The sequence below is a fragment of the Schistosoma mansoni genome, assembly GCF_000237925.1.
Source record: "Schistosoma mansoni, WGS project CABG00000000 data, chromosome 1 unplaced supercontig 0153, strain Puerto Rico, whole genome shotgun sequence".
Classification (NCBI taxonomy): Eukaryota; Metazoa; Platyhelminthes; class Trematoda; order Strigeidida; family Schistosomatidae; genus Schistosoma; species Schistosoma mansoni.
Genome location: NW_017385994.1, coordinates 282225 through 295872, shown reverse-complemented (window position 1 = coordinate 295872; position 13648 = coordinate 282225). Strand labels below are relative to the sequence as shown.

Below are 13648 nucleotides of genomic sequence, written 5' to 3'. Positions count from 1 at the left end.
AATCAAGAAGGCGGAAATGTCAGAATATACCAACTATCTAGTACGATATATGGGAAATTCTTATTCTTGAGTTACTGTGAATATTACTTCTCGAATACTATTTGTACAATGAAGATTGTATCGACGGTAGAAATCCATTGTCGAGGTTTCACTTATAATCAGAACATGAGTGGTTCTTCAACTTATTTTTAGTTAGATCGAAATACTATGAGTCTAATCACAATATTCATTCCTAATGAATTGTGTGTACAGTTGATAGCCCAAGTGATCATGACGTGTTGTTTCTATTTGAGCTCAACTTCATGGTTTCATGTCATACAGTGAACGTTGGTCAGTTGTGCTTTGCAGCAGAATACAACGTCTGTGGAGAATCCTACTCAGGTTTCCTATTTACCAGCATTTACTACACTGTTTCTATGCTACCTGGACCTGACACAATGAGAATTAGTTCAAGTGCACGAAATACGATCATCAAGGTTCCTAATACAGTGTGCCAGTGAAAAGTCGTAGAATGGGAAGTCCATGTTGTGTCAATTAAAAATTTAATAGTGAAAAATCCATGTGAATGGTCGACAAATTGTTTTGACTTCTAGATTTTAGTCATGTTTGTGTATAAAAGTGAGTGCTTATGCATGTGATTCGGTTCAGTCTAGTAAACTACAACCTCCACACTTAGTCTTCTCATTTCATAGTTGGATCGAGCTTGCCTATAGGAAGTTCGGGTATCAGTATTTGTCTTGGATACCGCACACCATAACAGTCATGTGAATGATGTTTATTCACTTTAAATAAATGATGTTTGAATTAAGTTTACTTTAATAGATTTTGTAAACACACGCTAAGTGAAACAGATCAACTTACCATCATCATCATTCTCCTCTGCCTTGACTCCTTCGAATAGCACCAACGATAATAAGGTGACTATTAATAATTTCACTTGTGACATGATATAGTTTCGAGTCAAGTGGTTAGTAAATATGATACCGATTCTGAAACATAAACAATACATCTAGCTCATAGAAGTACCTGAATCTCCCTCACAAATTCTTATACACTTTCAAGTAAATGCTGGAAACACACACAACTTACATTGAAGTCAAAACTCAATTTCGGCTTTTATATACACAATGATTCAAGTAAAATTCGATGTTTCATTTGATAGACAAAATGATGAATGAAAAATGTTTAGATTTTTGACAATCCTTTGAATCTCATCACTTTCATCTATTATGTTCAATTTTCAAAGTTTGTCAATCGAGTCGTTTCAATGTTTAACAGTCAATTAGATAATTCAAATTCCGTCTTCTCATTTTGTCTTCTCATATTTCACAGACAATGATGGTTCATCTTTCACATCCATTCATCTCGTCTAAATGATTTTGATTTGACTCAACTGATTATATTACTGAGATAAATGTGTGTTTTAATTGACAAAGAATTTGTTGATACTAACTAACATTTACATGTACAAGATGTAAGTGATTAGTGAATAAAGTAGGTCATATTTATTTCAAGTATATAGAATGAACTGAGTGTATATGACAAGTGGCATAAAAGTTACTGTCTTTAAACTGTAATATCTATCGTCGTTAATTGTTAATATCTGAGATGGAGAACGAAGTGAACATTATGCTAACTGGTAGTAGTAGTTATGTAAGGGTCGATAGACGAATATAGAGAGTAAGTAAAATACATAAAAAGGAAAGAATAAAATAATTGTTTACCAAAATTCTGTTACAAACTCCGTTGTACCGATGGCCAAGGTAGCGATAGTTGTTGTACAAACTTCTTTTGGATACAAAGGTTCGATTTGTGAATATGAATTGCGATGGCTTCAGCTATGTGCAATAGACGAGCTCATAAACCATGTGACAAATTTGATGGAATATGGTAGATAACCTTAAAAGCTTTATTCAGTTCAACCTGATGACCTGTGTCCACCAAGTGAGCGAGAATAGAACTCTTAATCCCCTTTACCTGTCCTTTGTTCAACCACGACGTTTGGTGTTCTGTTATTCGTTGACGAACTTGCCGAATTGTACGCCCTATATAACTGGCTCCACAGGAGCAGTTGAATTGGTCAATACACATAGATGTGGCGAATTCAGGGAATCTGTCTTTATTAACAGTTCTTATTGTGAGGCGGTTGTAGAAGATGGTCCATCTGCTCTCTTAGTTAAGAGGACGTCCAGAAAGGCTATTCGGCCATCACTCTCTTCCTCCGATGTAAACTGAATGGCTGGATGCACTTCGTTAAACTGCCTAATCACGTCGTGCTGTGATATATTATCTTTACACAGGATGAATGTGTCATCCATATATCTACAGTAAAATTTGAATTTTTGAATAATCTTTTTTAAAGGACCGTTCTCTAGTTTGGCTAGAAATATATCAGCTTGTATAGGGCCAAGAGGTGAACCCACTGCAACACCATCTGTTTGTCTAAATATTTCACCGTCGAATTTGAAATTCACATTCATGGTGCATTTCAGTAGTAACTCTTCCACGACATTAATTGGAACTGTAGTTTCAATTTCATTTTCAATCAGTTGTTCCCCTATATATTCTACGGTCTCTATGAGTGGGACATTTGTGAATAGTGATGTTACATCCAAAGACATCATCTTTAGTCCCAAAGTATTATCATTTTTGACTTTATCAACAATTTGAAATACACCCTTAACACTGTTTAACCAACTTTTCGTGGAGAGGTTTCAATAAAGTTACCAACCAATTAGCTATAGTATGATAAGGAGAATTATGCATATCTAAAATAGGTCGTAATGTGATCTCCGGTTTGTGTACCTTTGGTAATCCATACAATCTTGGCAGATAGGTCCTCACTGGTTTAATCATTTCATATAAACCAGACGAAATAGTCTGTTTCTGAGCTTCTTCAAAGAACTGGTAAGCTCCTTCTCTACTTTAATATTGAGATCTTTCTGGTTAGTTATTTTTTGACATTTTAATTCGTCATTTAAGATGGTACCCATTTTATCAATATAATCGTTTTTATTAAAAAGAACCACTCCTGAACCTTTGTCAGGTTTCGTAATCAGTGACGTCTCATCAACGATGTACTTTGTCTTTCACCTGGCCATTCTTTCATATTATTAATTTTGATATATAATTGTAGAACCTGAAGAGAATTTATCAAAAAGAATATTCTTTGTTCAAATATCAGTCTTTTAAAACAATGATTTAATATATTCCTAATGTTGATGTTCGTGACTGAATTTTGATGATTGGAAGCCATAACTTCTATGCTCAGCTATTTGCTTAAGACTTCATCACTTTGACAGTTGGTTGAAGTAGACTGGGAAATCGATCGCTGAGTGTTGGGAAGCTTTCCTTTCCAACACATTTCATCTATCAAGAATGAATTAAATTCTAATCGTAAAACCAGTACCATTGTTTATGTATATTATCACGATTCAGTTAGTAGATGTCTCTGTGTCAGTCACTTCAGATCAATACTGTAGCTTCCTTTTAAGGAGAACTTAAAAATCTTTCCGGTTCTCTGCAGATGTGTATGATAATGTTGAGGGATAAAATAACTCTTACTTGAGATGGGACTACGGTTTAATTAGCCTGGATCTCCTACTAACAAACACAAAAGATGGAACAATACAAATGAATAGGAGACAGAAATATATTCGAATAGGATATTTAAATATATGAAATTAGATTTTATTACACATTGCTCCTTAAAGACAAGCCTTCATATGTTGTAAATCCTACCTGTACGCAACCCGATAACATTGTTGACATCCAATTTCAACAGTATGATGTAATATATGATGAAGCGAAAGTAGTTGATAATGACCGTGAAAATCGCATTGGGAATGCTTCTCGCAAATTGTAATCTTGAAACCAGTACCATTCTTTGTGATAATTTTCACGATTGAGTTAGTAGATGGCTCCGTGTCAGTCAGTTCAGATCAATACTGTAGCATCCTCTTAACGGGAACTTGAAAATCTTTCCGGTTCTCTGCAGATGTGTATGATAATGTTTAGATTTCAACCGATAATTTGAAAACTTTCGCAAACTTGTCATTGTATTCGGTAGAATTAGATTCATTTACAAAGTTCTACATTGTTTTACACAATTAGCTTCAACTGATCTAATTGGAAAGATAGTAGTCACTAAATAGTTCTGTGTTTATGATAAACATATAATTTGTTATATCTCAATGAACAGAAAAGGTGTATTACTGACGTTTCCGTACTTAATGTAGGTCACTCCTTCAGAGTAAATAAATAACCGAATTAAATTTACACAGGTTTAAGTAGTATATTTACCAATAACTTCCCACTGAATGTTCAATTTATCTGAAACAATCAAGTTCTGTGTTTGTTTAAACACTCATATTATTTACAATAAAATGATATTGTCAGAATGGGGACGTGGTTGTGGATATTGTCATAATTCATTGGTTGAGTTCATAAATCGATTTCAGCAAGCTTCGCACTGTTGAGGAGTCCCATACTAGGATGAAATGGCCATTCACTCTTTCCAGGTTTTTTGAGGTGGTCGATCTTATATCGACTCATTAATTCAACTATTCATATGATCTGTTAATCCAAAGGCTTTTCCAAAAGTCACTCCGCATTGAAAACAGTTAAATCGTCTAACATATACACACGAATTATGATGAAATCATCAAGTCAGTTGATAGGGATAAATGATGAATAAATCACAATATTAATATTTCCTTGAATAAAAACAAAACAACCATGAAGTGCTTCTTGATTTTCTTTGGTTATCTAAGATCAATCCATAAATGTATAAAACAAGAGATGTATCTGCTAGTTTCCGTATTCCAGTGAGATAATCTAATTCAAACTCTCACTGTAATATTATTATGATGTTATAGATGAAATTCAGAAATTCTTATTAAATTCAATTGGTATTGTTTGATTGAATCTTCCTATTGATGTTTATGAATGCAATTGATCAGTCTCTTATTGGCATATGTGCATACTGTGCGTATTGCCTCGATAAAACCAAATCTGAGATGCAGGTACATCCAGCTGACTAGTTCCGAATAAAACGAAACGTGAATACTATATTCCACTGCTAGTCACTATCCATCTTTGCTTAGAAATTCTTATTGTTATTCACTGGTCATGTAAACTGATCAGCCTCTTTGACATACTGGTCAATGTATAGTTTATATTATTAATCATTCTTTATTGAATAATACTTGGAAACCATTTTTCCATTTAAATATTTGACAAGCTTATCTTTTCACAGGTGGGTAAATCAACCAGATAAGTAAAATTTATTGAATTTGAATATCAGTAAACTGTTATAATTTGTCAGTATCAACTGGTTTACCTATCAGTTTTTGTTTGAATATTTTGTATACAGTAAATTACACGCAGCTCAGCAATAATAATTCTCGATGGCACTACAACAACAAGCGAATATGTCGACTGCTTTTACAAAATGGATTTTGTTTGTTTTATTGGTTGTACTCATCGGTCAATTCATATAGTCCAGGCATATAAGAGATTAGTGAAGTTTTCGAACAAAACAATGGAACTATACTTATAGTTACATATATTTGTAAGTATAGAGAAGCTCTCATTATTCGTATGAAATTCAGTTGATGACATTGATTATTTGATGGAAAAATATTGTTAGTAATTTAGAGGATTAGACAATGTTTCAGTTTTGGTAGAATAATTCAAGCAAGTTGTCTTTGGAGGTATTTTTGTAGGTATTCTTAGAGTAAAAATCATCATCATCAATCTTTGTGTTGACCCTTGTTACTGTTTTTATCTTCAAATAGATATAAACATTTTCAGTGATTGATAAATGTCACTATTACTCTACATTGTTACAGAAAGGAGAGCTGTTTAGATTGTTAACTTTATAATCTCATTTCAATATCTCTTCGGATTGTCAAATGAGCGTACGTTTGCTTCGATTTCCCTTTGCTTAGTCAAAGGAAATGAATATAGTATAGCAACCATCCTACAATCAATTTCGATTATAGCCAATTTTGGTTAAGCCCTTTTTATAACTTACTTAACAGACATCGTTATTTGGATAGTAACAATTTGCATATTCTTTGCACTGCTATACCACTAGAGCACATGACGCTCTATCCGAAATGTTGACTACTTAAATATCATTCGATGACTCATACCCCTCCCCATATATGTACGCACGCAAATACTATTATCAGCCTTTGTTTTGCTTTGTTGTGCCCTTATTAAATTTGACTATAAATTGTCTATGTAATTGCTTGCTATTCGCTCGCTTGCTCCTCGTTCGTTTCCTTCGATTATTCGCCTGTTCACTCGCTCTCTCGCTTGCCGCTTACTCGCTCGTTCATATTCGCTCAGGTGTTGTTAGCTTTCTGACCTGAGTTATTTGACAATAAACTGTAGTTGCTGCTATCCTTTGTCTTCTGATTTTACGCACCGTTAAGTTTAGAATTATAACGGTTATCGAAATAAACGATTAACGAATCGCGGCACTACAATAGTGAAATATTTTCAATGAAAACCAATTGCGATCCGATGGAATATATGATGAATCAGAGAGCATCACGAATATCGGAGAAAAAGATAATGAATTGTATGATGAAGAGGGAAGTGGTGAATAAAAATAGGTAAGGAAGAGAAACTTGATGATTATTAGAAGAACATTTCATCCTTGAGAAGAGGGTATTGGCTTATCTAAGATGTCCGATTCAGATGTTCGCGCTTTATTCATCCTTGCTTAACCAGTGGTTCGAGTAAGAAATCTAAGCAAATTGCGAGAAGCCTGAATTGGTAAAACCGTGTATAGTTTTCGGAAATCATATGTATTTCAATACTTGTAAGTATAGAGAAGCTCTCACTATTCGTATGAAATTCGGTTGATGACATTGATTATTTGATGGAAAGATATTGTTAGTAATCTGGAGGATAAGACAATGTTTCAGTTTTGCGAATTACGGTAAACCGAAGTATTCCGATAATGGTATATTTAATTGAACCATTAGACAGAAAACTCATAAATTCTAGTTCAAGATAGTTTAGTTGAAAGAGTTTACAAAAGGAATTAGGAAAAATGATGGTAGAAAAATTCAAGCAAATAGCCTTTGGAGGATTTAGTTCATTTCTTACTAAACTGATCATACAACAGACATTTTAGTGTGACCTATTTACTGGTACTCGTCAGAAAATACACTATAACAGTGTTTCCGCCATGATTATGACATCGTCAGTCAAGCATCATATCTTATACCGGACATAATCAATTCAATAATTATCTTTATAGATTTGTAGAGATCGCTGAGTTTCACGAAAGTCTAAAGTAATTATTGTTAGACCACTAGTTGAAATATGGAAGCACTGGACGTCTGTTTCATGCTTGTATGGGACTGCTCAGCATTGTACATCTGTATGCGCACTCGAATCTTCTCCGTTCGATTATCGAGTGCAGGAATTAATGGTCTGGAGGTATTCTTAGAGTAGGAAACCCGATTCATTACAGCATTCTTTGGTTTGACCCTTGTAACTGTTTTCTTCTTGGAATAGATACAAACATTTTCAATGATTGATAAATGTCTATATTACTCTGCATTTTTATGGAAAAAAGAGTTTTTTAGATTGTTAACTCATTTCAATATCTCTCTTGATGGTCAACTGTTTGTTTCAATTTTCCTTTGCTTAGTCAAAGAAAATGAATATAGTGAAACGTTTTCAATGATAACAAAATTCGATCCGATTGAAAATATTATAAATTTGAGAGCATTAAGAATAAGGAAAAGAAAATAAATCCTAATGAAGAGGGAAATGGTGAATGAAAAGGGATAACGAAGAGAAATGTGATGCTTATTAGAAGAACATTTCATCCTTGGGAAGAGGGTATTAGCTTATCAGATGTTCGAGATTTTTTTTACCTTTGCTCAACTAGTGTTTCGAGTAAGAAATCTAAGCAAATTGTGAGAAGCCATAAATTATGAAACCGTGTATAATTTTCGGAAATCATATGTATTTACAAACTAGATCTTCTGACCCACACAAAACTTGGAAGTCCATCCAGACGTCAATAAGATGTCTAATCGAATTCCATCAATATCGTTTCTCGCTTATTAATTGCCACCTACAGTTCGATCTCCAGAATCCATGTGAGCACACGGCGTGATAGGACCAGACTAACCCAATCTATCATCGTCGACATCTTCATTTATTCAAGAGTCGAATGTTTGTATAGTAGACGAAAGGTCATGTTGGAAAACGATTAGCGAGTACAACCATGATGTGAATGAGTAGAGAAACCGCATTTAAACACACACCATTGCTCTTTCGTGCATTAACCTGTCATTCTTCCATACTTTTCATGTTTTCTCACAGTTCATGTGTAGTTTATTCTAGTCTATGATTGTGAGTGTTCAACGTTGAATGAATAATGATGAATCACCGTGTTAATGGCTTCACCACATAGTCTTGATTCGAGCTGTGAAGTTGGTGAGCGTTGTCCGATTGGTTCGAGATATCCTTGAAAATGCATGAATTCTAATATATAATTTGTCAGTATATGATGTAGAACTGGACTACTCTCATCGCTACCATAGCTTTTTCAAAACCGCTAAATGCGAACACTTTTCTCAGATATACCCGAAAACCAAATATACACCTATCACAAAATCATCATCTAACGACACAACACCTCATATCATCAAATACCCACACTCCACATGATATGTATTGATTTTAAACTGCATCACAGTAAGAATATATATTCTGAGATTAATTACAGAATCTAGGTCAGTTTACAGGTCTAGTCAAGTTGTTATAATAGTGTTCATCATTTGAAAAGACAGTTGAGTAATCATTCCGAGTGAACATACCTCACAATACTCTCAATAATGTGAACTGTAAGGTCTATACGGGATCATAGTCACGGACTGAATCATCCAACACTTCAACGTTTTTAATGAAACATATATTGTGCTAGTGTTTTCACACTATCAACTTTTTCACTGTTTACCTTTATTAAACAATTGTGTATCATTATATTTTTCTTCTGTCGATTTATTGAAAGGTGAATTGTGTAGTAGTTCTTCACATATAACTATTCATCTGCCTTCTTTTTTACTACTTTCCATGCATTTACTAAACAGAATACTTTCAAATACTGTATTCAGTGTTTGTCGAAATTTATGGAGACTTTAATGCTCAATGCACATCGACTTTGAAGGTGCACGCATCTAATTACATTAGCTGGTTCAATTATTTCTTATATTACATTTATATATAAGTTTCATACTGTCTAGTCATACTACTGTATAAGTAGTACAATCATTCAAATTAGAGGCGCAACTTGGTTGAATATCAAGTCTGTGTATTTTGAATTGATTAACTTCACACATCTTTCTGTACAGCATAAAATGATGTTGACAGAGATGTGAAAACACTGTTAATGTAAAATACGTTTATGAACTACTTGTTTGGATGTATTTAACCATATAGTCAGTGGTGAATATTTCAATTTCCAAAAATCATACAACCTGTAGGATTAACAACATTTTCAAAATTATTAAAAACCAGTAAGCATTGTAAAACCATTTCGCCTAATTAGTCTTAAGTAAAGAGATCAGTATGAAAATGATAAACGCAGATTCTTCCATCATAATACCATCACTCTAACACATACTGATATTCGTATAACTTAACCCCATATTCGAGTTATATAGAATTGTATAAGCAGTGGTTGATTGATTTATTAGTTAGATGTTAGTCTAAGGGTTGTATATAAATAAAAGTAACAACTTATATAATTTCACAGTGTTTTAGAGATTAATGTAATCATTGTAACCATTCGGTGTCACATTCAGTAAATCTGCATTTAACAGAACAACAGAACATATAACATTCATCACCAGAACAATAATAACGAAATTTATTTAATAGAGAACAAATAAGTGTAAACAAATCAGTAAAACAACATCACAAGGGGGTTTTGTGGAGATTTTAGTAATTTTATATAGTTAAGATCATGAGTCAGTTGAAGCTAGACCACCATCAACTGACTCATGATCTTAACTATATAAAACATCGGTTGGGATAAATAGAAGGAATAAAAATCAAAAAGAATCAAATTAAAGAAATTTGCTAGCAATACCCAAAAAAAGGTATTGAGACATTATACTGATAAGAGACAATTCGAAAAAGCGTTGCCAACAAAACTATTCAAAGAATTTTCGTAAACAAACTGTCCAACAAAAACACAGACACGATGAAAAGATAAGAAACATTTTTCAAAATACACATCCTCAACATAACCAAAGGTGTTGCGTTCAACAATAACAGCATCACTCGTTCGACCGGATTGTGACACATTTTCCCCACCCTCCTTGTTGTCAGTCGAACTGAGAGAATTGTTTCCGTGTGAATCTGTGTCCTCATGTGGGCTCACTGACTGTACAGCATCCGACACAGAACCCGTCTGCAGTCTGTCCTCAGTCAATGACGGCATCGGAACCGTGATCGTTTCTACATCCCAACTGGTCTCGTCGATCGGCTCAGGTGTCGCTTCGATTCGTGACTCCCGATCTACATCGGGTGATCGTGATGCACCCTGTTGTTCATTGTCCACAATTTCGTGCTCACCAACCGATACCATCTTGTCCTCACCAACTACCTGTGTCACAGTCTCACCATCCATATCTACTGCGACTGACCCTCTCTCAGTCTCATGTGATTGCCCCTCCTTCGTCACACTCGTCACATCATTATCCACACTCGAACGCTCATCCACATCTCGACTGTCATCATCAGTGCTGTGTCCACCAAAATCTACATCACTCGTTCGACCGGATTGTGACACATTTTCCCCACCCTCCTTGTTGTCAGTCGAACTGAGAGAATTGTTTCCGTGTGAATCTGTGTCCTCATGTGGGCTCACTGACTGTACAGCATCCGACACAGAACCCGTCTGCAGTCTGTCCTCAGTCAATGACGGCATCGGAACCGTGATCGTTTCTACATCCCAACTGGTCTCGTCGATCGGCTCAGGTGTCGCTTCGATTCGTGACTCCCGATCTACATCGGGTGATCGTGATGCACCCTGTTGTTCATTGTCCACAATTTCGTGCTCACCAACCGATACCATCTTGTCCTCACCAACTACCTGTGTCACAGTCTCACCATCCATATCTACTGCGACTGACCCTCTCTCAGTCTCATGTGATTGCCCCTCCTTCGTCACACTCGTCACATCATTATCCACACTCGAACGCTCATCCACATCTCGACTGTCATCATCAGTGCTGTGTCCACCAAAATCTACATCACTCGTTCGACCGGATTGTGACACATTTTCCCCACCCTCCTTGTTGTCAGTCGAACTGAGAGAATTGTTTCCGTGTGAATCTGTGTCCTCATGTGGGCTCACTGACTGTACAGCATCCGACACAGAACCCGTCTGCAGTCTGTCCTCAGTCAATGACGGCATCGGAACCGTGATCGTTTCTACATCCCAACTGGTCTCGTCGATCGGCTCAGGTGTCGCTTCGATTCGTGACTCCCGATCTACATCGGGTGATCGTGATGCACCCTGTTGTTCATTGTCCACAATTTCGTGCTCACCAACCGATACCATCTTGTCCTCACCAACTACCTGTGTCACAGTCTCACCATCCATATCTACTGCGACTGACCCTCTCTCAGTCTCATGTGATTGCCCCTCCTTCGTCACACTCGTCACATCATTATCCACACTCGAACGCTCATCCACATCTCGACTGTCATCATCAGTGCTGTGTCCACCAAAATCTACATCACTCGTTCGACCGGATTGTGACACATTTTCCCCACCCTCCTTGTTGTCAGTCGAACTGAGAGAATTGTTTCCGTGTGAATCTGTGTCCTCATGTGGGCTCACTGACTGTACAGCATCCGACACAGAACCCGTCTGCAGTCTGTCCTCAGTCAATGACGGCATCGGAACCGTGATCGTTTCTACATCCCAACTGGTTTCGTCGTTTACGTCATTCCTTCTTTCCGTTGTAGTTCCTCTTCTTTTCTGATGTACGGTGACGCAATCTTGCTGCTCTATGCTGTGCTTGACCCTAATTTTATTTTTATTTTTTCCGCTTTTTCTTTTCTTAAGCGTTTTTGTTGTTCCTTCATTCAAGTGGTCTTTTGTTTGGTTCATTTCAGTTTTGCTGTTTTTAGATGTGTTCTCTGATTTTGTTTTTTGTGTTGTTAAGTTTTTTTCGTTTCGTTGGTTTTCTCCCACTTTCTTTGATCCTCTCTTTTGTGTGTTAATTTTCGCTGGTTTTGTCGTTTTTGTCCTTTCATTGTTTTCGTCGTTTTTCCCCTCCGTTTCGTTCACTTTGTTTTTGCTTCGCTTATCTTTAATTCCTTGTTTGTTTTTCACTTGATACTCTGCTTCCTTCGTTTTTAACCTTTTCTTATTCTCAATTGTATCTAATTTTCTTGCTTTATTTTTAGTTGTTTGAAGTTTTTCAGCGGCTATTTCTTCCATCTCTTTTTCATGTTCCTTTAACTTTGATGTCATTTCGTAACCTTCACTATTTTTCTGCAAACCTCTTTCTTCAGTTCTCTCGTCATTGACCTCTTCCTTTATCTCAATATTTTTTATCTCTCGCGTAACACCAAGAATTTCTTCATTATATTTTAATTTATTATCACTGAATTCGGATTCAATATTCATACCTAAATTGAAAAAAGTAAATAAGATGACATTCAAATAATAACTGTACAGTTATTTATTTTGGTAATAATTTCATGCTGGTCGGTGGCCTATGCTCCTTTGGGAGTAACAGGCAATATAATCTATCTTCTACTTGAATGTATTTGTCGTTCTTTTTGGAATTGTTATGTGCATTCTCTTTCATGACGAGACGAGTTATTTTGTTGACTGATTTTATTTTTTCAAATAATAGAAGTTTTAACAATTATCACTTACGTATTACCGTATTTTAGCTTAACTTCGTAATTAAACTCAGAGCCATTATATTTCAAGGTTAACACAGTACTTTCTAATGACTGATCTACAATCCATTGATCAATATGTCGGTTATAATTTTTAGTTTCTTACTTCAAATAAAAAACTGCTGTGAATAATAAGAAAACAACTTTTGTCCTTTCATTATATTTCGTGGTTTCTCATCAGCTGTTTAACTCCGCCTGTAGCTCTTCTAGAATTACTGCCGGTCCCAAGCCCGGGTAAAGGAGGAGGGTTGGGCATGAGGTTGGCGACCCCATCCCCTAGAAAAGCTAACTCGCTAAAAAAAACGCTAACCAGAAAAAATAATTCAAACCATTTAAACTCTGCCCTGGGAGTTGAAGGAATAATTATGACGTCTCATAATGAAAGCCGAAATTCTTCGGAAGTCACGAGACCGATGCACCTTCTAACAACCAGAGCAACACTCTTTATAGGTACATGGAACGTCCGGACAATGTGGGAGACAGGAAACACCAGTCAAATAGCAATGGAAATGAGGAGATACAACTCGGCAGTACTCGGAATCAGCGAAACCCATTGGACACAAACTGGACAACAAAGGCTAGGTACAGGAGAGATGCTGCTGTACTCCGGTCACGAAGGGCAAAATGCTCCACACACTCAGGGAGTTGCTCTAATGCTGTCCAAAGAAGCGCGAAATGCACT

The 13648-nt window shown here is 36.0% G+C and overlaps 1 protein-coding gene across 1 annotated transcript; it reads right to left on the bottom strand.

Moving 5' to 3' along the window:
• Positions 1-6909: 6909 nt before the first annotated feature.
• Smp_168380 (serine-rich repeat protein, putative) lies at positions 6910-12685 on the bottom strand (the record flags this gene model as incomplete). The annotated part of the gene is made up of 2 exons (XM_018792873.1): positions 6910-7129; positions 10917-12685. 2 exons carry the CDS (start codon positions 12683-12685, stop codon positions 6910-6912), a joined length of 1989 nt encoding a protein of 662 aa, XP_018644357.1.
• Positions 12686-13648: the final 963 nt, after the last annotated feature.